Source organism: Pelophylax lessonae (assembly GCF_965119305.1).
Source record: "Pelophylax lessonae genome assembly, chromosome: 3".
In the NCBI taxonomy this organism is placed as follows: domain Eukaryota; kingdom Metazoa; phylum Chordata; class Amphibia; order Anura; family Ranidae; genus Pelophylax; species Pelophylax lessonae.
The window spans coordinates 160,655,508-160,683,431 of NC_138770.1; the positions used below are offsets into that span (position 1 = coordinate 160,655,508).

Consider the following 27,924-nt stretch of genomic DNA (forward strand, 5'->3'; position numbering starts at 1 on the left):
ATCGGAGCAGCTTACTAGCTGCCTGATTGCTGTTACAAGCAGCAGGAGGGGGCGCCCCCTTCCCAGTGCCTTCCGCAGCTCTCTCGGGCTCTCGCGTCCCACTGGGAGACCTGGGCGACAAGCCAGCGCATCTGGGATCGGCTTTGATTGGTTATTTGTAACAGTAAACCAGAAGCAAAACCATTACATCACTTCCAGTTTACTCTGAAACCATCGGCTCCATTTTTAAAAAATCATAAGCATTCAGAAACTCAGATCGTGGTGTTTTGAATGTGCAGAGGATGGATTTTGGGGTCTTTTCCAATTCAGAATTTCTATAAAAAGTACCCGTCACTGGCTATTGCTGTCACTAGGATGTTTAAATTTCTTCTTATAGCAATAAAAGTGATTAAAAAAATAAAAATTAAGCAAAAGTGTAAAAAAAGAAATACATTTAAAAAAAAAGTGCCCCCATCCTCCCTTGCAAAGGCAAAAGCGTGTGTCTGTCCTGCATGCATGCATACAGTGATCGTCCCACACATGTAAGGTATCACCCCGAATGTCAGATCATGAGCAGTAAATGTAGCACCAGACCTCCTCTGTAAACCAAAAGTAGAAACATGTAAAGGCTTTTAAAGTGTTGCCTATGGATAGTAAAATATACGTCACTTTTTGCAGCTGCATGGGCGTGTGCAATTCTAAAGGTGGCTTGGATGGGACATATTTAGATGGGGGGGGGGGGGGGAGGCTGCCCAATTTTAGTCTTGCCTAGAGCAAAACAAAACCTAAATACACCACTGTCCCTATAACGTATACTAGGGACAAATATAGTACCAGCTTATCTTTTGAGTGTGAGAAACACACAAGCACAGGAAGACATAAAAAAAAATGGCGTAGATAGTGTTCTGGGTGGGATTCAAACCAAGGACTCCAGTGCTGCAAGGAAGAAGTGCAAACTACCAAGCCCTGTGCTACCCAAATTCACATACCAGTTGCTCCTAAGACCATGCAGAGTTATACTTCCATACCATAAAAGGTTGTTTGGGGCCCCCATCAGCCAGTAGTAACTGGGGTAATACAATAATGATTGGCACAAGCACTGGCTGAGATGGTGCAGTGAAAAGTGACTACTGCTTTGTAATCACTATACAATAAAATGGCAGATTTTCATTTTTATTTATTTTTTTGTATAATGAAGGATTTGTTTCAGCATTAAATGTGTGCCTGTCATGATACACCATTATCTAAAATGTAATTAAATTATCCTAAAGCAGCAGAATTGTTATTGTAATGCTTTGAAATAAAACGGTACCTGAACAAAATGGGGGTTTGGTACTCCATTGATTTCCTTGACACGCTAATTCTTCATGTCCTTCTAAGTGATAGCCGGTGTAACAAAAATAAATTAACACAGCCTCCGAACAAAACACAAAGTCACCATTTTCTATCTTCATTGGAAGGCCACAGGATGTACCTACAATAAGAAATCTACTGGTTAAATCCTTCTTGATGTTTATCTTGGTTTTATTCCTCTAATCAAAGGTTTGTCTTGGTGAAAAATGAGACAACATTTATTTATTTTTTTCCAAGTACACTTTTAAATTCAGGGCAGGCTTACACGACCAATGCACAGATCATACTCTTATTTAGTACTGTTCCACCTATGCAGCTTTTAGATTGCTGGTCTTTTTGCTACTTCACTTCCATTAAATGTTGAATATGGTTTGTACTTCAGATAGCTTCAAGTAAAATACAAACATAAATCCTCTTTTTTTTTCTTTTTAGAACATTTCCAGTTTTAAAGGGAAAGTAAAATGTTTTTGGTCAAATTTATTTATTTTTTTATTATTATTATGTTTAAATGATACAGATATCATTTTTAAAATTTGTATAAAATATTTACTTAAAAAAAAAACTTTTTTACAGCAAGCTTCCTGTGTCTAGCAGGGAAAGGGACCTGGTCTTTATCTGCTGCAGTTTCACATTCACTTACTACCCCAATTCTTTAACTGAACAGTGAAAATAGAAGCAACTTGTTTATGATCTTATCACTGTATTACTCTGTCCTCTCCTTGCATAAGCATTTCCTGAATTATCCTGCAGCACACCTTCTTTGCTCCTTGTGTTTCTGCTTTATCCTCCTCTCTAAACTCTGCTATGCCGACTGTACAGAACACTGCAAATGGCTGATACTAAGTCAATTTTGGGTACTTATATTGTTTGCATTTAAAAATACCTTTTAATGAGGCTTATTTGATTATGGAGCTGCAATAATTTGTGCATTTTAAATATGCCTGGAATGTGGCTTTAAAGTAGCCATTAGGGGGTGTGTCCAGCATTTTGGGTTTTACACAGAGATGTATAGTAACTAAGTAGAACTACTTCACTACTGTACTTAAGTACTGAAAGGTGGTATCTGTACTTTCCTAGAGTAGAATTTTTTTCTCCCACTTCCACTTTTACTTCACCTACATTTTTTCTATGATTTCAATACTTCTACTCCAATATTTTTTTTTGTGCTGCATAGTTACTCGTTACAATTATAAAAATTACCACTGCCAGAACAGTAGATGGCAGGTTTCATGAAGCTCAAAACATGTGTATTATCAGCGCATACGAAAATAAATGCTACTGTATGTATAAAAAAAAAAGCTGCATTTGAAATAATAAAAAACAATATGATGTTCAAACTTTTGACTTCTTTCTTTAATAACTACATAACACAGTACTTGTACTTTTACTTTCAGTACTTGAGCAGCAATTTTTTTTTCAAAACTACTGGTACTTCTACTTTCAGTACTTGAGTAGCAAATTTTTCAAAAAAAACTACTTGCAATACTTAAGTATAAAAAATGTTGAATACTTTAGTACTTCTAATCAAGTCACTTTTTGATTGAGCACTTCCACTTCTACTCAAGTCACTTTTTGGTCGAGCACTTGTACTTTTACTTAAGTATGGGTTTTGAGTACTTTATACAACTCTGGTTTTACATACACTTTAAAGTATTTGTTATATTCTGAATAAAAATCATGCCACTATGCATGTAAAGCAATACAATGCAGTAACTGTTAGAATGTCCACTGGAAGGTGGCACACACAAGCAATTTGTCAGTTTTCCCAATGAACTGGTGTGACAGAATCTACTGAATGCAAACTTTTGGATTGTCTATCCTCCATAAATCCCAGTACAGTTAATCATAAGGTATAAAATGTACAATAATGCCCACTGTCAGAAGAACCTACATTGCAATAGGATCAGCCCAGAAATACTATTTATCCACTTGGTTTGGAAACATTTGTTTGTGTGCACAAGTTTAAACTGGTGTGATATGCAGTATATGACAAAATTACATTTTACCTTATATTGGCATCTGATAAAAAAGGTTAGAAAAAATCCATTATAAAAGAATCGTGAACCAACTAGGGATTAGCTCAGTTATATAGCCAAAATGTCACAACTATGCTAGGGTGGCAATAAGAGCTTTAAATATATAATTTTAGCACACCACATAACACAACTGTTTTATCAATAAAGTTGTATTAGGCATATACAGTGCATATAATTATACAATACTGTAGGTTCAAATAGCCAATGGCTCAGCTAAATTGCCAATCTTTCACGTCTATGCTGGGGTGTCAATAAGAGCTTTAAATGTATAGAATAAGCACACCACATAACAAAAATGCTTTATCAATAAAGCTGAGCCAGACCCTGGTAAAAAGAGAGAGCAGGAGGAAAAACTTAACATTTTAGCTGTGTAAGAACCCCCTTTCTCAAGAACCTCCAGCCTCATCATTCCATTTTGGATACTGAATTCCTGTATGTACTGTATTTCTGAACATATGATTTAAGTGGTGTTTACTGTACCTTTATACATTACATGCATTCATTTTTGTTGATTGGAATTACCAGTGGAGGTAATACCTATGTTCTATTATGCCTGATGGGATATGATATACTTGGATATTTGTACCTAAAGTATGGAATGATTGTATGTATATCATATCACAGCAGGCATAATACAACATAGGTATTTACTCCACTGGTAATTCCAATCAACAAAAATGCATGCATGTACTGTATAAAGGTACAGTGAACACTCAGTATCCAAAATGGAATGATGAGGCTGGAGTTTCTTGAGAAAGGGGGTTCTTACACAGCTAAAATGTTAAGTTATTCCTCCTGCTCTCTCTTTTTACCAGGGTCTGGCTCAGCTATCCTTCTTATTATTTTTTTTCTGTTGTGTGCTTGCTCTATATGTTTAAAACTATTGTGCAGATAGATACACTGTGAAGGTGCTTAAGCACCCTAAAAAAATCCATTGTTGGTTGCTTTATGGTGTACAACATAGATAACACTGGTTTGCAGACCGTTATTGTTAAATACATGTGGCAATAAGTGCTGTCAACCAGGTGTCAAGCAAAAAATACTATTTAGAATATGTGCATTTGTGAAAATCCTTTCACATGGGTAACCAGAGGTAGTAACAGCCACGGTTTTACTGCCCCCAGACAACCCAGCTAAGTACTACCATTCCAGACAATTGAGGCTGTACACATGCTGCAAATCTTTGCTTCATGGTTGTGGCAATTTTAAATCAACTTTTCTATCAAACGTGTCCATTAAGGTGTAGGTATGTCAGCAGCACACCACAAGTCACACCAGTGATAATGAGAGGAAGCAACATATTGTAGCTATATACGTAAACTTTTTGGAACATGATTATCCCAAAACAATACTCGATCAGGCTTTGGTGAAAGAAATATGAAAAGACCCTAAAAATATCTTTATGACTGTCAATAGGCCACTGTTCATACATAGGTTCCACTGGGAAGCTGAATGCATTAAACCTGCAGCAATAGGTAACCTTAGCATCCTCAGGACAGATGACACATTAGCCTCAAGAATCCACCGTTACTATTCAACAAGCATGGTAGGTCTTTACGGGATCTGCTTGTACAAGCTGACCCCTGATCCAAGTATGCCAGGTCCAACATCAGGATGTCAAAAAACAGGGATGTTACAGTGTTACAGGTGCTTCAATTGCAATATTTGCAACTTCTTGATATGCGGATTTACACATCCTCGTAGTGGCAAGCTCTATCGTATACATGACTATGTGAATTGCAATACGGATGATTACTTTAACATCTTGAAATTCCCATGTTCACTAGTGTATGTAGGTAAGACTATAGGCCCCTTCATACAACAGTTCCAAAGGCATAGGAGTGACATAAGAACAGCCTTGGCCAAGGCTGAAAAGGTGAACCCAGTGACCTAGTCACTCAGAACCTGTCATTCAGAAACATCAAGTACAGGAATTAGGGGCATGGTCATTGAACCTGTCAGTTGACTTGTAAGGGATGGGGACCGTAATTGTCTCCTCCTATGCTGGGAAGCATATTGGATATACACACTTAATACCGTACAGCTAGGAGGCCCCAATATTAATTTATCCTTTTTGTGCTTCCTTGATGAAAGATTAATTCTGGTGGGGTTGGCGTTTCATGATTGGACCTTGTATATAGTTCTTCTCCTATTTTTTTTAACTTGCTTGTTATGCTCTAACTGGTTTTAATGCCATACCTACTACAGTAGCTGCTTCTTCAAAATCGATCTCCCCTCCTCTCCTAATCTATTCCTTTTTTCCCTTGTTGTGATCATCTCCTCTTCCTGCCCCTCCAGCATACCCCCATCCTTATTTTCCCTCTTCTCTCCTTCTCTTTCCTATCTCCTTGCTTCCCCCTTCCCCTTCCCCTTCCCCCTTTTCATAATTTTTTTCCCTTTCTTTCCTCAAGAAGCTCAGGTCCTGAATCTAGGGAAGCAGCTGGCAACACTGAGACGAATGTCCATACCGGAGGAGAGCCAGGATTGTACCAATCAGGTGCAGACAGGGGCCTGCACAGAGGTGGGCGGAGTATCGGAGGTGCAGGCATCAGAGCAGAGCAGAGGGGTGACAGTTAGGAGGGGTAGAAGGGGACAAGTCAAGGAGGCTGATCCTGGGCTGGAGCACCCCAATAGATACGCCCCGTTGTGTGATGTTGGGGAAACCAGTCAGGGACCAGCATTGCTGGAGCAGAGCGACACCCCTAGCTGCCAGGGGAAGAACTCCTCCAGTGAGGCCGGGAGAAAGGGAAAGGAAAGACAGGTGTTGGTGGTAGGGGACTCAATTATTAGAAGGGCAGACAGTGTAATCTGTGACAAAGACCGTGTGTGCCGAACAGTCTGTTGTTTGCCGGGCGCTCGGGTTCGGCACATCGCGGATCGGGTGAACAGATTATTGGGTGGGGCTGGGGAAGACCCAGCTGTCATGGTACACGTGGGTACCAATGACATAGGCAGAGGAAGACGGAGAGTCCTAAACGATTTCAGGGACTTAGGCGCTAAGTTGAGGACTAGGACCTCCAAGGTAGTATTTTCCGAAATACTACCTGTACCTCGAGCCACACCAGAGAGGCAGCGGGAGATTAGGGAAGTTAACGAGTGGCTGAGGAGCTGGTGTACTAAGGAGGGTTTCGGGTTCCTGGAGAACTGGGCCGACTTCTCAGTCGGTCACCGGCTCTTTGGTAGGGACGGATTGCACCTAAATGGGGAGGGTGCAGCCGTACTGGGTGCGAGGATGGCCAAAAAGTTAGAGGGGCTTTTAAACTAGGGAATGGGGGGGAGGGTACAGATGTAGAATTAGCCAGTGGAAAGCAAGTTTCAGAGGGCAGAAATGGGGGCATTAGCGGTAGGGTGTTCGGAGCTCCTATACCCAGGGTGGGTACGGGGAAAAATCAAGAGAGCATCCTAAAAACATCAAAATTACGAGGCTTATATACCAATGCCAGAAGCCTGGCCAACAAGATGGGAGAGCTGGAGCTGCTGATGTTTGAGGAGGACTTAGATTTTGTGGGGATAACTGAGACTTGGTTTGACAGCTCTCATGACTGGATGGCGACCATTCAGGGGTATTCCCTTTATCGCAGAGATAGAGAGGGTAAAAAAGGGGGAGGGGTATGTTTGTATATTAAGAACAGTATACAGGTAAATATGAGGGATGATATTAATAATGGAGCTATGGACGAGGCAGAATCCCTATGGGTAGAGCTTCAAAGGAAAGGCACGGTGGGGAAGGTAATATTGGGCGTATGCTATAGGCCCCCAAACCAGAGGGAGGAGGGTGAGGTGGACCTCATGTTACAGATAGGATTGGCAGCAAGGATGGGAAATGTCATTATAATGGGGGACTTTAATTATCCTGATATAGACTGGGCAGAAGGAACCGCGCATTCAGCCAAGGCTCGGCAGTTCCTAAATGTTTTGCAGGACAATTTCATGGGTCAGATGGTGAATGCACCGACAAGAAACAATGCGGTACTTGACCTACTGGTTACCAACAATACAGACCTGCTCACGGATATAGAAATACGGGACAACTTAGGGAACAGTGACCATAGGTCAATTGGTTTCAGTATTAATTACAGTAATAGGAAACACAAGGGTAATATAAGGACACTGAATTTCAAAAGAGCCAATTTCCCTAAACTGCGCTCGCTGCTAGAAAATATCAAATGGGATAGAACCCTGGGAACAAAGAACACAGAGGAAAAATGGGAGTGCTTCAAGAGCATACTTAACAAGGGGGTGGGCCAGTGCATTCCACAGGGAAATAAATTTAAAAGAGCAAAACTAAACCCTGGGTGGCTAAACTCCAACATAAAAATGTATATTAGAGCTAAAGAAAAGGCCTTCAAAAAATACAAGACTGAGGGGTCATTGGCAGCATTTAAGCACTACAAAGAGTGTAATAAGAAATGTAAAGATGAAATCAGGGCGGCTAAAATAGAACACGAGAGACATATAGCGGAGGAGAGTAAAAAGAACCCCAAGAAGTTCTTTAAGTATATAAACAGTAAGAAAGCGAGGCCAGAACACATTGGCCCCATAAAAGATGATAAAGGAAAAATGGCCACTGAGGACAGAGAAAAGGTGGAAGTGTTAAATAATTTCTTTTCTTCAGTCTTCACAAAGGAATCGGGGGGCTACACGAACCCCGCTTGTAAGGCCGAACTAAATAATACACCTCAGGAAGTGCCGCCATGGCTAACAGAGGATAGACTTAGAGCTAAACTAGAGAAACTTAACATAAATAAATCCCCGGGACTGGATGGCTTTCACCCGAGGGTTCTTAATGAGCTCAGCCAGGTGATTGCCAGACCATTATTCTTGATCTTTAAGGATAGTTTACAGACAGGTATGGTGCCAGCTGATTGGAAAAAAGCCAACGTGGTACCAATATTTAAAAAGGGGCCGAGATATATCCCGGGTAACTATAGGCCGATCAGCCTAACATCAGTAGTCTGCAAAATTTTGGAGGGGATGATAAGGGACCACATACAAGACTTTAGTAATGAAAACGGTATTATAAGTAGTAATCAGCATGGATTCATGAAAAATCGTTCATGCCAAACCAATCTATTTACCTTCTACGATGAAGTGAGCTGCCACTTAGATAAAGGTAAGCCTGTGGATGTGGTGTATCTGGACTTTGCAAAGGCCTTTGAAACCGTTCCCCACAAACGCTTACTGTACAAACTAAGGAAGGTAGGTATGGACCATAAGGTGAGTACCTGGATAGAGAACTGGTTCCAGGGGAGAGTCCAGAGGGTGGTGATTAATGGGGAGTACTCTGATTGGGCGGGTGTGGAAAGTGGGGTCCCCCAGGGTTCTGTCCTGGGACCAATCCTGTTTAATTTATTCATAAATGATCTAGAGGAGGGGATATCTAGTACAATCTCAGTATTTGCAGATGATACTAAATTAGGCATGCCAATATCTTCTATGCAGGATGTGGAAATCTTGCAAGCAGACCTGAACAAAATAACGGGGTGGGCAACTACATGGCAGATGAGATTTAATGTAGAAAAATGTAAAGTAATGCACTTGGGGGCCAGAAACCAGAAAGCAAGCTACTCACTAGGGGGGGAACCTCTGGGTGAGTCTAGGATGGAAAGGGACCTGGGGGTACTGGTAGACAACAGGCTTGGAAGTGGCATGCAATGCCAAGCCGCTGCAAGCAAAGCCAACAGAATACTGGGTTGTATAAAAAAGGGGATTCACTCCAGAAATAAAGAGATTATTCTTCCACTCTACAAGACTCTGGTCCGGCCACATCTGGAGTATGCTGTCCAGTTCTGGGCACCGGTCCTCAGGAAGGATGTGCTGGAACTGGAGAAAGTCCAGAGAAGGGCAACAAAAATAATTAGGGGAATGGAGGACATCAGCTATGAGGAAAGACTACAAGCACTGAACTTATTCTCTCTGGAGAAGAGACGATTGAGGGGGGATATGATATCAATGTACAAATACTGTACTGGCGACCCTAGCATAAGGAACAAACTATTCAGAGAAAGGAGATACAATAAGACACGTGGCCACTCACTAAAACTTGAGGAAAGGCGGTTTAACCTTAAAGTGCGTAAGGGGTTCTTCACTGTAAGAGCGGTAAGGATGTGGAATTCTCTTCCGCAAGCAGTCGTATCAGCGGGGAGCATTGATAGTTTCAAAAAACTATTGGATGGACACCTTAAAGACCACAACATACAGGGGTATACAATGTACGGTTAAAAGCAAACACACACACACATCATAGGTTGAACTGGATGGACTTGTGTCTTTTTTCAGCCTCACTAACTATGTAACTATGTAACTATGTAACTTCCCTCTCCCCTCTTTTATCCTTTCTCCTTCTTTTCCTTTCCCTTTCCTCCTATTTCTTTTTATATTTTTTGATCTCCTGCCTGCCTTTTCCTTTACTTATTTACCTTCTTTGCTTGCCTGTTTTCCCCTAGTTCCCCTCCCCTCTTTTCCTTTTGTGTCTGTGTTTTATTATTTTTTTTTTTTTCTCCTCTTTTCCCTGGTTTTATGTTGCTGTTTCCTTCTATTTTTGATTTGATTTACAATTTTGATTCAGTTTCTCTTGTTGCATTTGATTTGATTTATTTTTTGATTATTTATTACTTATTTTTTGTTTATTTTCAGTGTTCTGGTTTTTATTTGTTTATCGCTCCATTCCATTTTCCCCTGTTGTTTTAGTTTCTCACCCATTTTTTTTTCTTTTCTTTTTTTTTTTCTCCTTGGGTCTATTCTCTTTTCACTTGTTTTTTTCCTTTCTTCCGTTACTTTTTTTTTTTTTTTTCTCCCTTGTTTCTATCTTAGTTTTATTTTTACTTTTTCTTTTCTAAGTCTCTGCAGCTATGTATGCTGGCTTCTTCCATCCTTAATTTGTTCACCATAGTCACCTTCACTGGCTTCTGCACTGTTTTGCAGGTTCGCCACTTCAGTGGGCTGTCCCGCATTATCCCCTGCTTATGTTTACCTGATGCCTGCATTGGCATCATGTATTGCCATGACTCTGGTGGCCAGCCAGCTGAGTAAAGATCCCGCAGTAAACATACGCACAGCAAATCATGCCTTTGGAGGATGGCTTATACTCCTCCACTGGTACCTAGCAACCTGATAAACTATAACTCCAGTACTAGGTTGACCTGCTCAACTCCTTTCTTAGCATCAAAGGTGCTTGTTTGAGTAATTAAATCTGCATTTTAATCTGCAATACAGTTAATGCTTGGACTTGTGACCACTGTTTGCCCTTGTTTTATCTGTATATTTTGGGTTACATGTATATTTTGGGTTAACATTGCGTTGCATAGTGTTGTGATGCCTGATTGTTATGTCATTTTTTTGAATTGTGGGCTTATGGTGGGTTAATGAAATCATTATGCCATCAGGAGGTGAGGCTAAGCAAATTATTTGCTCATGGATTGATGGATTGATGGATAGTTCTTTAAATAGTATTCTTTCTGCACTGCACATTGGCACATGCCTGAATAATGGGTCCTGCGAGGCTGTGAAACATTGCTTCTGTTATTATGATATGATTGCTAAAAAATGTTTTGGTTCTGCTCTCAAGATCCATGGTCTGCTGTTGACATATTTTCACTTTGAATATTTATGGTTTCCAGCTGGTTGTCCACAGCATCCACGTACTTTCACAGCCATTTTGCAGGAACGTGTGCATTAGTGTGTTTGCTTTAAGGTCTAATAGAGCACCCTACAACTGCAAGCCAAATGATTGGCTTAACGTTGTGGTGTTGTATTTTAATATAAGATCATCCTTGGGAATAAAAAAAAAACGATCAGCCAAGAGGTGGCACAATCCCCTCTTGAATGCCTGACAGCTGCTGCTCTCCATTCACTAAAACGCAAACCATCACAGACCGCTACAGGGTGGTAAACACCGCCACCCATGTGAAAGAGCCCTTATGCATGAGACAACTCATGAGCTACTTTAGAGCTTAATGTATTGTTCTATCAGTAGACAGCTAAACATGCAATGTTTAGTCGATGTGCATGTTGGGTTAGAGATTGCCTTAGGATATCACCATTACTAATTAAATTATCAGAAGTCCTTGTCTGTACACTGCACAACATTTGACACAGAACCCTTGAATTGCTAGTAATATCACTGAAGATAAACAAAGCTCCTACAAGTGGTAAGCATGTAAGAAAGAGACATCATACTTTCTTTAATGTCCTCCTTCCAAGCTTTGAGATCTAGGCTGGGTAAACTTTTACATGAAATAAAGTCATCTGGATATTTTCCTGTAAGAAAGGCATCAGGTGGTACATGGCTCAGGCCTGTGTTATCACAAACCACACGGGAGAGGGAATGCTTCTCAAGCTCCTTTCTCTGGGTCTCAGTAAACATCATGGGGTTTTCATACCAAAACCTATAAGGTGAAAAGATAATGAAATATTTATATATATGAAAATGAAAAACAAGCCTTTAAATGTTTACTTATTGCAATAAACATTTAGTGCCGGTTCACACTTCTGCGATGCGGGAACGCTGTGAATATTCAGCCTGTTCCCGCATCGCATCCACACATCTGGCAGTTCACACTGCCATATGCGATACGCAGGGGGTGTCAATTAAAAGTTAATGACACCCCCAGTTGCGATCGCATATCGCAGTGCGATCTGCAAGTACGCACAGAATCGGATCGCACAAGTGTGAACCACTGTGCGATCCGATTCTACTGCGGCTCAAAAAAATGCAAAGTGCAAAGTGCAAAATATACAGTCCAAAGAAACTAAAGTGCTGGAAAGATGCTCATATCCATAATCCAGTTAAGGAAAGCTATACTTGCTTAAGGCTCTTTGATATCCTAATTGTGGTGAGTGCATCTCCATAGGGGGACCTTTCTTGAAGAGCACCTGGGCACTTATATGGATATGAGCACCTTTCCAGCACTTTAGTTTCTTTTGAAAGAAACCTTTCTTTGGACTGTATATTTTGCACTTTGCATATGATTGCACAAAGGACATTTGATATATTATATTTTTGTATTATTGATCACCAATGCACCTTTTATTTATTCAAGTATTTCAATATTTGATCACAAATCATGTAGTTATAATTATATAGATATCTTTTTGCACTTTATTTACACCTTCATATACCTGTTAGCGCCGCCTTATTTAATCTTTTTATATTATAATCATAGATTTTGCACCATTCACATTGATTTGGTTTATATATACAGTATCTCACATAAGTGAGTACACCCCTCACATTTTTGTAAATATTTTATTATAGCTTTTTATGTGACAACACTGAAGAAATGACACTTTGGGCCTAATTCACTGTACCTCCAATGCTGATCGAGTTCTATTTTACCTCAATTTTGAGTATTTTTAGGTGCAAATGGAATTCACTATAACTCCATCAGAAAAATTATGAGCAATGTCAAATTCACTAAGATCAAATAACGTCAGGACTGGACTTAAAAACAGTCCAGCTAAAAGGTGGACTGTTTTGTTCAAAATCACAAAATATGGCAGGAAAAAAATAAAAAATGTGTGGGAAAGATGTGTTATATGATCTTGAGCTAAACTGCTTTTAAATTGTGTGAAAAAGTTAAGTAGAAAAAAAGATTTTAATAAAAGTGTAAAACGCAAAAATAGCTCCAGAGTCTATTTCTGGCAGATAGCCCATGTGCACATGCTCCATACCAAAAAGTAGGCTAAAAATAAAGTTTTTTAAAACGTTAGTGGGAGTTATAGTGAATTGCGGCAAATACCGCAGTAAAACGGCGCTATTCCGGCTCTAATGAGAGAAATACACATATCTATGTATGTGTATATATACAGTAAAACCTTGGATTGAGAGCATAATTCGTTCCTGAAACATACTTGTAATCCAAAGCACTCTTATATCAAAGCAAATTTCCCCATAAGAAATAATGGAAACTCAGATGATTCGTTACACAACCATTTATTCATAAGTCCTTCAGTTTATAGTCCATATAAAAAGATTATAGCATTGCGATAGGTTGTGTAACCATAAAATGTCCATCCACAAATAGCCACTTCCACAAGGGGATTAGAAGCAAAATCCAGCAGGAGCTACAGAGTATCAAAGAGAAGAGAGGTGCCTCTAAGTGTAGCAATATGGTTCAATTTAATGAAGGTTCAACATTTAGCAACTCACATGGTTGATTAATAAAACAGGCACATCTAAGTATGCAGGCATCCGGGGTAAAGCTGTCCACATAGACTATCTTCTGCACCGCCGGCTGCCAGTCTGTAATCCTGACCGGGAAGACCACCCTGTTGTAAAGCGATCATGGAAGGGATGACATAGATGGCGGTGTGGAGGAGGGTCTATGTGGACAGCTTTACCCCTGATGCCTGCATCCTTAGATGTGCCTGTTCCAAACATCAACCATGTGAGTTGCTAAATGTTGTACCTTCATTAAATGTAACCATATTGCTACACTTAGAGGTGCCTCTCTTCTCTTTTATACTCAGCTGTGATTTGAGACTACTTGTATATCAAGACATCGCTTGTATATCAAGTCAAAATTTATTTGAAAATTTTGCTTGTCTTGCAAAGCGCTCTTAAACCAAGTTACTCTCAAACCAAGGTTTTACTGTATATATATATATATATATATATATAGATATATATATGAATCACAAAAATATATATATATATCTATACATATATATACTGTATATATATATATACACACATATACATATATAGGTGCCAAAAAAATAATTATATATATATGTGTGTGTTTTTTTATTGATTTGCCTATGTGTATATATATATGAAAAGCAACACTAATATGGCTTCTCCCCAAAAATAAAACATTGTATATGTGTGAAATTAATATATTTTTGGGTTGGTTAGATATAGAAAGTAACAATAATATATTATTTTTTGCTTATTCATATATATATATATATATATATAGATATATACATATGCAAAAAACAATATATTATTGTTACTTCCTATATCTAACCAACCCAAAATATTAATTTCACACATATACAATGTTTTATTTTTGGGGAAAGGCCATATTAGTGTTGCTTGTCATATATAACAACAGACAGTTGTAGGTAGTTCAGGGATTTGAACACCCAAATACACTGTTGCACGGCAAATGTGATAACCACTTAGCTACCTGGATCTATTTACACCCAATTCAAGCTCAAATAATTTTTATTTATTATAATTTTTTGATGGACTAATCAAATCAAACGATATTAATTTTTAAGGTGCCAGTGCATGTATGTTTGGTATAAAGATAACAAAAAACAAAAAAAAACCTCAGAGACCACAATTCCCAAATAATTAACCTAGTTTAGTGAAACTGTATAAAATCAACAAATTTATAAAAATAATCCTGCATGCTGGAAATTATATATAGGTGTTTAAAACATTTATTTCTGTGAAAATTAGTATTTTAAATATAAATTGATAGGCTAAGAAACTATCAATGGCATATAATATGAAATAAATGTAACGAAGAGATTATGTTTGTGTAAATTGTTTTTTTCAAAATGTTGCAATTATGTACCCAAAATACAACTATTAGAAATTGTGCTTGATTAACAACTTGCTGCCCGCCCGGTGCGGCCATTGTTCTGGGAAGACGTCATATGACGTGATCCCAGAAAAGCAGGGCAGGCGCGCGATCGTGTGCACGCCGCCCTGCAATGCCGGTGTCGGCGTGTCCCCGGGACACCCCCCGTCACCGGCAGGGGGGAAACAGCCAATGGGCATGGCTGTTTCCCACGTGATCGGCTGTGTTCCAATGACACAGCCGATCACAATACAGGAGCCGGAAGATGACCGCGCATGCGTGATCGGGAGCGCGCAGCGCGGTCATGTCGGTGGCTCTGTGTTCCCTAGGAACACAGCTGTCACCGGCACTAGTAAACAGTCACTGACAGTGACTGTTTACTATGTGATCGGCTGTGAATCCATTCACAGCCGATCACAAAATGTAAACACAGAGCAGTAACTCACTGTTACTAGCTCTTCTCCCCTCACACAGTTTCCAGTGTGAGGAGAGCAGAGCTAGAAACAGTGAGTTACTGCTCTGTGTACCTGTCACAAAGTAAAAGCACACAAATAAATGTCCCCACACAGTCCTCAGCCCCCCCCCCCAATTGCACCTGTCACCCAACAGTCACCTCATCAGTGCCCAGAAATTGACACCCATAAGGCTACGTTCACATGTGAGCGTAGCGATCGCGGGCAGAATCACCGCAATTCTGACCGCGATCCGGAAATCATTGCAAATTGCGGGGCGCCTGTGCGTTGCCCGTGATTTGCAATAGCACCCCAAATGCTGTGCGATGCCGCAATTTCCACCTGCTGAATAGCGGTAACATCGCGCAAACAACGCATGACGCCCAAAAAAGGTACAAGAGTTTCTTTGGGGCATCATACCGCTGTTTGCGGGATGTTACCTCAATTCGGCAGGCAGAAATCGCAGCAACACCGCACAGCGCTTGGGGTGCTATTGTAAATCACGGGCAACGCACAGGCGTCCCGCGATTTGCAATGATTTCTGGATCGCGGGCAGAATCACAGTGATTCTGCCCACGATCGCTACGCTCACATGTGAACATAGCCTAAAGTTCACCGGTCACCAGAGACATCAGTATCGCAGTGCACCATCGCCCGTCACCTGTCACCCATCAGTGACCATCGCCCGTCACCTGTCACCCCATCAATCACCGTCACCTGTCACCCCATCAGTCATCGTCATCATGTCACCCTATCAATCATCGTCACTTGTCACCCCATCAATCATCGTCACTTGTCACCTCATCAATCATCGTCACCTGTCACCTCATCAATTATCGTCACCTGTCACCCCATCAGTCATCGTCACCTGTCACCCCATCAGTCATCGTCACCTGTCACCCCATCAATCATCGTCACTTGTCACCTCATCAATCATCGTCACTTGTCACCTCATCAATCATCGTCACCTCATCAATTATCGTCACCTGTCACCCCATCAGTCATCGTCACCTGTCACCCCATCAGTCATCGTCACCTGTCACCCCATCAGTCATCGTCACCTGTTTGCCATATACATGCAACCACTTACCGACCACCTAACGACTATATGCGTCGGCCATTAAAAACTAAATACTGGGGTTATGGCAGCAGATAGCCCCCATAACCCCGGTATTTTTTGAAACGGCGGGCGGTCGGCTTTCAGATAAGGGTGGTCCCAGTGGCGGATTCACTGCGGAATTACCCTTACGGTGCAGGGGAAGAGGTGCCCCCCCTCCTGCCACGTCCCAGACGTTTTCCCAGCTTACCGGATCCGCTGGCAGCGGGGAAAACTATCCGGTCCCGGATCCCCAGAGAAGGAAGTCGAGTGAGGGCAAGATGGCCCTCACTCGACTCTACCGGTTCTACTCGACCGGTTTAAAGGGCCGCTTTTTTTTTTTTTTTTCCTTTTTCAACAATTTTATTTTTTTTTTCTTTTTTAGTGTAGTTGTGAGGTGTGAGGTCTTTTTGACCCCAGATCTCACAATAAAGAGGACCTGTCATGCCTATTTCTATTACAAGGGATGTTTACATTCATTGTAATAGGAATAAAAATGATCAAAATTTTTTTTTTTAAACTGTGTAAAAATAAAAAAATAATAAATAAAATAAATAGGAAAAAAAAAATTAAAGCGCCCTGTCCCCGTTAGCTCGCGTGCAGAAGCAAACGCATATGCAAGTCCCGCCCACATATGTAAACGGTGTTCAAACCATACATGTGAGGTATTTCCGTGATCTTTAGAGAGAGAGCAATAATTTGAGCCCTAGACCTCCTCTGTAACTCTAAGCTGGTAACCTGCAGAAATTTTTAAAATGTTGCCTATGGGGATTTTTAAGTACCAATGTTTGGCGCCATTCTGTGAGCATGCGCAATTTTGAAGCATGACATGTTGGGTATCTAATTACTCGGCGTAACATTATCTTTCACATTATGGAAAAAAATTGGGCTAAATTTACTGTTTTCTTATTTTTTAGTTCAAAAAAGTGAATTTTTTTCAAAAAAATTGCATTTGGAAGACTGCTGCGCAAATATGGTGTGATAAAAAATATTGCAACGATCTCCATTTTATTCTCTAGGGTCTCTGCTAAAAAAAAATATATAATGTTTGGGGGTTCTAAGTAGTTTTCTAGCAAAAAAAAAAATGATTTTAGCTTGTAAACACCAAGTGTCAAAAATAGGCCCAGTCTTAAAGTGGATAAATGGACAACTTTGTGAAAAGTGCTACTTGGATGTTAGGCCTCTGTATGTGGCTAGGCTGTGTAAAAGTGTTACACATGTGGTATCGCCATACTCAGGAGGAATAGCAGAATGTATTTTGGGGTGCAATTTTTGCTATGTACATGCTATGTGTTAGAAATATTGCATAAATGGACAGCTTTGTGTAAAAAAAATGCGTTTTCATTTTCTTTCCACATTTTCCAAAAACTTGTGGGAAAAAATGACATATTCAAAAGACTCATTATGCCTCAAAAATTATACATTGGGCTGTTTGCTTTCCAAAATGGGGTCATTTTATGGGGGTTTCCATTGTCCTGGTGCACCAGGGCCTTCAAAAGTGCGATAGGTTGTCAGGAAATTATATGTGTAATTTGTGCTCCTAGAATGCCGGACGGTGCTACTTGATGGGACAGCAAATTTACACTGTTATATAGTTATACAAGCTGTACACTCACTACTTTGCATTGTAGCAAAGTGTCATTTCTTCAGTGTTGTCACGTGAAAATATTTACAAAAATGTAAGGGTTGTACTCACTTTTGTGAGATACTGTAACTCCTAGCATCAATCAGAAAAAGGCTCTTTCATGTCATGGTGGGACTGCAGACTGCATTGATATATACTGTAGTAATTGTATTGGGTCAGTATAACATTGCAAAGTCAGCCCTTGTAATTGTTATATCTGAATTTTATCCTTATCTGCGGTATAGACACAAGGACAACATTCCCATTCTTCAATCTCCATAGATAACTTCAAACTTGAAAGAAGAGGGCTTAGAGGATCTCCATATCGTAGCTTTAATATTTCATTACTAACCATAACAACCAGTAATAATGCAAAACTCTATCTATATACAGTAAGATCTGGTTCGCTCTCAAGAGGTCGATAATTGGTTTCAGCAGAATTTTGCAAGGGTTCTTCTTGAGAGATTTCAATGTTAAAGTCCCCTTCACTGAGTAGGCTTTAGCCAGAATATATTCCTTAATCTTAGGGAAATTAACTCTGCATAGAGTATCTCATTAAGGTTCATTTATATTTTAGAATGATCTTTCCACAAGGTGCACTCTGTCTGCCTAAGCTTTAGGATTTTCTTTTCTAGCCAATTTATATTTATAAAGTGTTTCGACACAGTTGGAAGCTTGCTATTTGATATTATGTCCGGGATTTCAGAAATTTTTATATTTTTGCATCTTAATGGTTCTCCAAATCATCACATTTGATGACTCAGTCACAAATAGTGTTGATCTGCCTTTCTATGTAGTTCAGAGTGAAAGTGAATGATAACACATGTGATACATCTGATTCAAGCGGTTTGATCCTAGGACCAAAATGCAGAATTGATTGTACTTTTAACGCTTTTTTGTCCTAAGTTTGTTGTCTATAGGAAGGTCACAGTATTTGCAGTGCATTCACTCAGTTAGATGATTCCGTCCATGACTACTTTAATTCTCTTTATATATCTGAGAGAATAAGAACTCCTACTTCAATCAAGTTTCCCATATGTTTGATCTTGGTAATCTTTCATACAAGGTTAGGTGACATAAAGAAAATCTATGGTCAAAATAAAAATGTGTATATTCATTTCTACATTGTATTTAAATTATTTCTTGAATTCTGTGATACCTATTCATTATGTCATGTGATTAGGCACTGCTGTGTTACACATTTTTTTAGAGCCTGCCTTCTGAACTACAGAGGTGGTGAGAGGAGGTATTTCAGGAAGTGGAGTCAGTACAGGAATCATGACTGCTGAGAAGCATAGGCTCATTTATGAGCAGCTAATAAACCAATACCTTGCCCCCCAAAAAGACACAGAAGCTGATTAAGTTGGAAATAGGGCAAGGCCACAGCTTTATTGAACTTTTCAAAAGTAACAACTTTCCAAATGTACCAAACAACAGTGCCAGTCACGGTTATACTGTGAGCATCCGACAATGCCAGCCACAGTTCTACCGTGAGCACCCATAAAACATAAACTTACATAGTCTAAGAGGCCTGTCCTTACCATCAGTGCCAGACAGACATTAGACTGACCCCAGAATTTAACTTGAGGGCATAGCCCATAAAGCAACATCAATTGCTGGCAAGGTCCAAACCGCCAATAAAGCTGTGACAAAACATCACAACGGGCGGGGGGGTGGGCAACTCTTGTAACAGCTGAATCTCTTCAGAGCAGTTGGATGTGCCCCAGCGTAGCCTTTTCCTAGAGTTCAGGCTCCACCCAGTCACCTCAGGTCTTTGTAGCCAATCCCAAGGGAGCTACTTAACTTCTCTTTTAGGTTCACACCCACAGTGATGCCATGCTTCCAGCAGTCAAGGCTCCCTTTCCCTAAAGGCGGTTCAAGGGGCTTTCATGACTGCTGAGAAGCATAGGCTCATTTATGAGCAGCTAATAAACCAATACCTTGCCCCCCAAAAAGACACAGAAGCTGATTAAGTTGGAAATAGGGCAAGGCCACAGCTTTATTGAACTTTTCAAAAGTAACAACTTTCCAAATGTACCAAACAACAGTGCCAGTCACGGTTATACTGTGAGCATCCAACAATGCCAGCCACAGTTCTACCGTGAGCACCCATAAAACATAAACTTACATAGTCTAAGAGGCCTGTCCTTACCATCAGTGCCAGACAGACATTAGACTGACCCCAGAATTTAACTTGAGGGCATAGCCCATAAAGCAACATCAATTGCTGGCAAGGTCCAAACCGCCACACGCAAGTCAGTGGTACACTGACGAGCGCCCCACCGCAGCCAGCACCTTCTTGACACCAGATTGTAGGCCGAGATTACCATATTTTGAATAATTGTTTAAATGAACCCATAAGGGCTCAATAAATACTCTTATCTCCACCAAGACCCCTGTGGCGAACAACAATGCCACCAAACCTGTGGACAATTTCTAAAAACCTAGGTATTCACCTTGTGGCAAAAAAGCTCCAAACAAGAATTAGAAACAAGAACAAAGTATGACAGGCCAAAACCAGAAAAAGGGGACAATGTTGGACCAAGCGATAGATTGGTAAAAGTGTCACAACATCGAGCAAAACCATGCTTAACTGGGGAGATTGAACCTACAGACCGGTAATGCCCACATTCGTTCTCTATACATGAATGATAAGAATGAAGGGACCTAAAAGCAATTGTCTCAGGTAATATCAGCAACCCAGGAAAGGCCATGAAAATTGCAACAACAAAAATTTTTTTTTTTTTTTTTTTTTTTAACTGCAAAGGAAAATTCTCCCAACAGTGTCAAAATTCGGCGTGGCAAGAGGCCCAATAAACGAAGGAGTCAGCAATGATCTAAACTAATGCTGGAGAGCAACATTAAATCAGAACAAAAGGTGAGGAAAAACATGTAGCCACATTTTGGAAATGAGTCCCATCTACCTAAAAGCCATCTCGCACATCCGAAAAAACCCATACCATGGGCAGCAATGGCTGTGCCAAAGAGGAAAGAGTGTGTAGGAAAAATCAGTAGGAGGCAAGATCAGCTGAGAAAGGAAAAGTCGGAAGACCCAAAAATATTGGAATTAGCTGAGGTTGGAGGAATCAGCGTAAGATAAAAACAAAGAATTCCGTGATTAGCACATGCTCTGAGTTACTACCAACTGAGCGTTTTTCCTTGGCAACGTGTTCACCTATCTTAAAGGTGCCAAAGAATGCTAAAGAAAAGGCATTTAGAAAAAAGAGCCCTAAATGCAAAAACCGACCGAGGGCCAAATGGAGAAGATGTCGCTTAATTTGTGCACAGAAGACAGGTGCCGCGAATCAGGGAAGCACGTCGGATATTTCCAACCCTTTAAAACCCTCTGGATAAGAAAATTCTGGAGATATCCCCCTGGCTGAATAGTCTGAAACAAACAATACAACAGGGAGAGCAGTACCCACCATCAAACCAGCCACAACTATATCCTGCAGGTAAAGAGGTAGGAGGAAAGAGCCAGATGCCTGTCCCGCAGGGGGAAAGGGAGAACTCCTCACCAGGTGACAGCACCAATTCGTCCCAAATTCACTGGCAGGTTACCCAAGAGTTCTGGGAGGAAAAAACACAGACAGGGACCAATAGGAGTCAAAACAAGACTAGAGAGTGTGCAGAGGGGCAGTTAACCACTTGTACCACACTCCTCTGTTTATATAACCACCAGCATACTCTGTAAAATTTACACCAATAATTCCACTGTCACCAAATCAGGAAAGAGCTCTAACAGCATCATGTTACACAACAGATAGAGTTGGGGCCATGAGGCCAGCCAAGGTTCAGCAGACCAGTCACCCAGGAAGAAATGCCAAAGCTACTGGAGCTGAATGCAGCCCTGTAAAACTCCAGATGGGAGTACAGCAATTCCTCCAATTTATAAAAGAATGACCATAAGGCTCCCTTCCCACTAGTGTGACTTGTTGTGCGTCTCGACACATGTCAATTCGCATGACAAGTCAAAACCTATTAATTTCAATTAGGACCGTTCTAACTGCTGCGACTCAAGACGCAGTGACTTGAGAAAAGGTTTTTGCACCACTTCCCGGACAATCTCAGTGCGACTTGTCCCTCATAGAAGGTAGTCGCACCGAAGTCCCCAGGAGTAGTCGCAAACAAGTCGCACCACAAAGTCGCACTTGAAATCGCACGACCTAGTAGGTGCATTAGTGGAAACATAGCCTTAGAGTGCAAGAAGGACAAATGCGCTTTCAAGTCAACACACATAGGTCTGATCATTTTTACATAAAGACGTGTATCTGATATACATTTCATTGACTACCCATCAGAAGTACGCAGAATGTGAAAACAAGATGGCCCAAAAGTATTGCAGTGCCACAGCCAGGGCTTCCTAGAGTCCCTTGGAAATTTAACCAAGGACAGAAACTAATTAACCCTAAGAAGTTGGCAGACCATTTCTACAATGTCAATCTTCCATGTTGTTGAGATGGAACAGTCACAGTGTACAGCAGAAGGGTAGAAGCACCAGCAAATTCAGCAAAGAAATTGTGGTATCAAAAGAGGAGTATTAGTACTGGGATTTCTCCTGATAATACCCCCATTAACTGACAAACCTGTAGGGATAGAAAAATAATGTATCAGTTCGAATTTTTTTTTTTGGGTACTTTTTTGAGTACCACACCAAGTGAGGAAACCCGCAAGTAGCATTATGGGTCGCATGAAAGAGATCCAAAATCCCTGAATAAATCCAGATTGGAGGATTCAAGCCTCCCCACTGAGAGGGTACTGGTCTAGCCAGTGCACCATTCATGAAACATTCACTGGCATCCTCTGTCTTAGAAGGGTCAAAATTGGACTTGGTTTGGCAGGTGGTATATTCCCTATGCAGAAAGAGTTGACTGCTGGGTGGGCGCCACCGCCAAGGGAAAAGTTGTGTTTAAAGTGACATGCGATGTACCGCACACAGTGGTTCTCGATAAACAGCCAGCAGATGCCAATTGGTATACTGCAGACATTCTGTGCGAGTGAGTGGAAAGAAGCTGGCCTGTGTAGGCACATGAGTAATAACCATATGCAGAGTAAAAGTCAGCGCCAGAGTAAATAATGTTAGAAGATGGCAACGCAGGTCAATATACATATACCATAGACTAATATTTCGGCAGTCAAAACACAGTTCTTTCCGGCAGCCATTTAGGCAAAACTGGGTATCAAAATTAAACAGCATTGCCTCCCATATGTTTTGTGGACCTCCCAACTGAGATCCACATAATTGAATAGGGAAAATGCTAGTTCTGGATTTTTTTTTTTTTGTACAGAGCAATGCATAGGCACAGAGAACCTTGCAGCCAGTTCCCAAAATTCAAGGAAGCTGCTTTGATTTTTCACCCTCAGTATTAACATCAATATGTGTTTATTTGTCAACTGTCTGTGTATCAAAAAGCACCCGCGTGAGCTCATCTGTGAACTGACGGTGCCATATGTAAAATATAATTATTCAATCACTTGTGCAAATCGACAGGGAAATTAATTATAGTGGGTCACCTAGGTGAGAACCAGACCCTGGAGGATGGGGTGGGTGCCACAGCTGGTGTGACACTCAACTATAGTAAAAAATAAAAACTGAATAGACTGCTTCAAAAATGCATCAGTTGCTCTGAAACAGCTACACCCGACTTATCCCAGACCACCCTATAATCATACTTACCCAGCAGAGTTTGAGTAGGAAGATTGATGATTGCCTTCAGACAGATCTGGAGGGAGAGTCTGGAGTCCAGAAGTTGACCCTGTGTGTCACAGGTTGCGCTGGGACCTGCAGGGTTACTAGGAAGGAGCCTCCAGCCTCAAGTGACAAAGAAGCACAGAGGCGGCTCTAGGCTTTGTGAGGCCTAAGGCAAAACTTGGACATGAGGCCCCACTCATGCCCATAATGGGGAAAATAATTCAAGCGATAAAAATTAACTGTATAAATTGCATATATTAAGAGCCTTAACCTTTGTACTATGAATTCACAGTTTCTAGGATTTTCTCTAACCAATTCTTCTTTGACCTAAGATCATTAAACATCGGGTATGTATGTATGTATGTATGTATATATGTATGTATATATATATATGTTGGGGAATGTTGGGGACTCTGAAGTTAGGGGAGTTTTGGGAATCCCAATTTAAAGCGGAGTTCCGGGCACAAAATCGATATTTTTTTTTTTGTGCCCGTCCGCTAGTTCAGCATAACCTGAAAAGGAATTGGATAGTTAGTTTTTTTTTTTTTTAAAAACTCACCTTGTAATTGACGATCGTAAATACTCACCTCAGGGTACTTCCTCCCTCAGCGCCGCGGCTCCGCTGTCACTTCCTGCGCTGCAATGATTCCTGGGAGCTGAACGTCATCGCTCCCAGGAATCAATGTGACGGCCCCGCTCGTCACTTCCGGGCGACGCCGCATTCCCCTGCTAAACAGCTTCTGGGCATGCCCAGAAGCTGTTTAGGAATGCGGCGCCGCACCGGAAGTGATGAGAGGGGCTGGTGCAGGCGCATTCTGGGACAAGAAGACGTGGAAGAAGACACAGAAGAGGACCACGCCGGCTTCAGCTGCCCACAAGAGAGATGGAAACGCTGTGAAAGAAATTTTATAAGTAAGTATTTCTTCTAAAAGGTAAGTGCGAACCGGGACAGATCAGAGGCTAGCCATTGTGGAATGTGCTAGCCCTGACTGTCCCGGGGGTATGTTTGTTAAAAAATGACTTCTGTGCCCGGAACTCCGCTTTAAGGGGGAATGCTGGAGACTCTGATGTAAGGAGAGTTCTGGGAACCCTGATTTGAGGGGGAAAGCTGGGGACTCTGGTGTAAAAGGGAACTCTGTGGTCACCAACGTTCCCCCTTGCATTAGAGTTTCCAGAGACCCCCTTACACTTCCCTTCCTCAGTCCACCACAGTCTAGGGCACAACAAGTCCCACTGCAGAAGGCTGTCATACCTGAGTCCCCACAGAGGGCACTGTCAATTCCAGTATAGTGCACTGCCATTCCTCCCTGAGGAATGGAAGGCTGCTATGCTTGGACTTGTACTGCTCTCTGTAGGGACTAAGGCATGGCAGCCTGCTATTCTGGAACTTGTAGTGCCCTCTGTGAGGGACTGAGGACTCCTCAGTCCTCCACATTCTAGGGCACTATAAGTCCCAGCATAGTGGGCTGTCATTCCTCAGTCCCTCACAGTTAGGGGGAAAAACAACAGAGTTAAACATCTAAAGGACAACTCCAACCAAAACTACCAATAATGTACAGAGTCCATATGCTATATAATGTCAAAGCCCCGCTACCCCTCACCTTCCACCTCGGGTGCTTTCATTGTGTAGGGCAAAGTGCTCCAGCTCCACCATGTTTGGCTTTGATGTCAGATATGCAGGACTGGCTCAGCTCCACTCTCTTCCCTGGCAACTGACTCTGGTGTCATGGGGGGCCCTCTCCTCCTCCCCCAGCCACCCAGGGGCCCTCTCCTTCTCCCCCAGCCACCCATGCAGGTGCACACCCACTGATTCCTCCACATTTTAGGATTACATGATCAGACAGCCAATCCCCAGGCAGAGAAGTCGGGGAAAGTGTCAGCGGACAACAGACACCTGGCAGCCGCAGTTAAGGGACTGCAGCACACTGCTACAACTTTCTTATCCGAAGATTTAAAACAATATTTTACTTGAGAAATTTCCCTGATTGCACCCTTCTAAATGTTATCGCTCCGCCACTGGCCGCGAGGCCCCTGTAGGTGCGAGGCCTTAGGCGACCGCCTAATTTGCCTAATTAGAGAGCCGCCTATGAAGAAGCATGTGTCACTTGGGGAGGCTGTAACTCTGAAATGCTGTCTGGTATGCAGGCTGAGGCAGGGATGCAAAGAGTTAATGATCAGTGCCTCCTGCTGTATGGAAACCTGATCCCTCACGTAGACAGTAAGAGATGAGTAATATGCTGCAGGAGATGAGAGCTGACAGTGTATATCAGTCCTGCCCTGTAGGGCACAGGGAGCTGAATAAAGCAGTGAGAGATGAGTGAGATGCTGGAGGAGATTAGAGCTGATACTGTAAACCAGTTCCTGCCCTGTAGGGCACAGGGAGCTGAGTGAAGCAGTGAGATGAGATGATTGATATGCTGGAGATGAGAGCTGCTAGTGGTAATCAGTTCCTGCTCTGCAGAGCACAGGGAACTGAGTGAAGCATAATCCAGGGAAGGTGCATATGAGGTCTGTTCACATGTGATGCTCTGGGAATCCCAGAATGGGGCAGGCGGTGTCCATTAACAGAGGCTGATGTTGTATTGGAGACATGGCTGTGCTGGGAAGATCTCAGGGGAAGGAAGGCAGAATGAGGGTCTAGCAGAGAAGGAGAGGAGCCAGCGCCCTCAGCACCAGTAGCTCCAGAGGGGGTCCTGTGTCTGGCTGTATTAGTAGTGACCCTGGAGGGGCTGGATGGATTGAATGTCCCTGGAGGAGGGTGGCTTGGCACCGGGGGATGGTCAGCAGGTGTAGGAGCTGAGAGGACAGTCTCACCATAAGAAGAGAAAGCAGCCAGTCAGCCTGGATAAAAGTTCTGTGTCCATGATGGTACAGGAACGCTGAGGAAGGATAACTCCTGTGAAATTTGGCAGTGAGGGGCCTGTGAACAGAGGAGGGATACTCACCTAGCAACTCTTGTAACAGCTGAATCTCCTCAGAGCAGTTGGATGTGCCCCAGCGTAGCCTTTTCCTAGAGTTCAGGCTCCACCCAGTCACCTCAGGTCTTTGTAGCCAATCCCAAGGGAGCTACTTAACTTCTCTTTTAGGTTCACACCCACAGTGATGCCATGCTTCCAGCAGTCAAGGCTCCCTTTCCCTAAAGGCGGTTCAAGGGGCTTTCATGCTTGCAGGCAGCACAGTACCAAGGGATATGTAATCCTTGAAAAACTGAAGGTAAACAGCAGAGGAGAAGCTGGAAAGCAGTTGTGGAAAGAGATGGCCAGCAGACAGACAGACAGCAACCATAACATGAAATAATTTTCAAGTAAGCCTATATTGCATTGTCAAGTATAACTACTGTTTGTATTTTTAGTACAAATCTGATATTATAAATTGAAAGTGTATGCTGTGTTGATAAATTCCCTTTAGGTTTTTTTCTTTTACCTTCTTGAAGTAAGTGTCTTTCCATTCCAAATTCAAATGCTATTGATATTCTGAATTTCTGGCTAACACAGTTTACAAAATGTTTAAAGGTTTAATAGATGACTGAAACCTTTGAACCTGTTCCTGGATGGGGTTGTCATAAAACTTTCAGAGCACCTCATCCCAAGTAAACATTAAAGTATTATATAAATTACAAATACTAGGTATGGTTCATGTAAATCACCATTAGGGATGGGCCAAACACCTCCCAGTTCTGTTCCTGCCAGAACTTTTGAACATCGCAAAAGTTCGAAGCCGAACAACATACTCCATTAAAGTCTATGGGACCCAAACTGAAAAAATCAAAAGTGCCCATTTTGAAGGCTTATATGCAAGTTATTGGGCATGTGGATCTGGTACTGCCCTGGGGGACATGTATCAATGCAAAAAAATTGAAAAAATTGGGCTTAGGGTGTTTGTGGTGCCTTCACACCTTAACCCTATAGAGGTACTGTTGTTGAATCAAGTAATGCCTGTGCATCGTCAAGAGGCAAGTGACTGACGCTGTGTTGAAATAACTCAACTGACTCGTCCATACCTGATGCTTTAGCTATGGAAGGAGTAGCTGTGAACAAGGAGCCAGTTGCAGTGGACAGTGCACTAGTCTCTGCTTGAGTAATGGAGGATGAGGATAGTTTAGTAAGCCAGTCCAACATCTCCTCTGCATGCTCTGGCTGGATACCATGGGCAACA

At 41.7% G+C, this 27,924-nt stretch overlaps 1 protein-coding gene across 1 annotated transcript in view; it reads right to left on the reverse strand.

Moving 5' to 3' along the window:
* The window catches only part of TPO (thyroid peroxidase), a gene marked incomplete at both ends in the record, with an annotated part of 310,856 nt that overhangs the window by 72,364 nt on the left and 210,568 nt on the right, over positions 1 to 27,924 (reverse strand). Inside the window, 2 exons of the mRNA XM_082250802.1 lie at positions 1,292 to 1,453; positions 11,547 to 11,755. Of these exons, the coding sequence (XP_082106928.1) occupies positions 1,292 to 1,453; positions 11,547 to 11,755 (371 nt within the window). The remainder of the gene's footprint in view (positions 1 to 1,291; positions 1,454 to 11,546; positions 11,756 to 27,924) is intronic.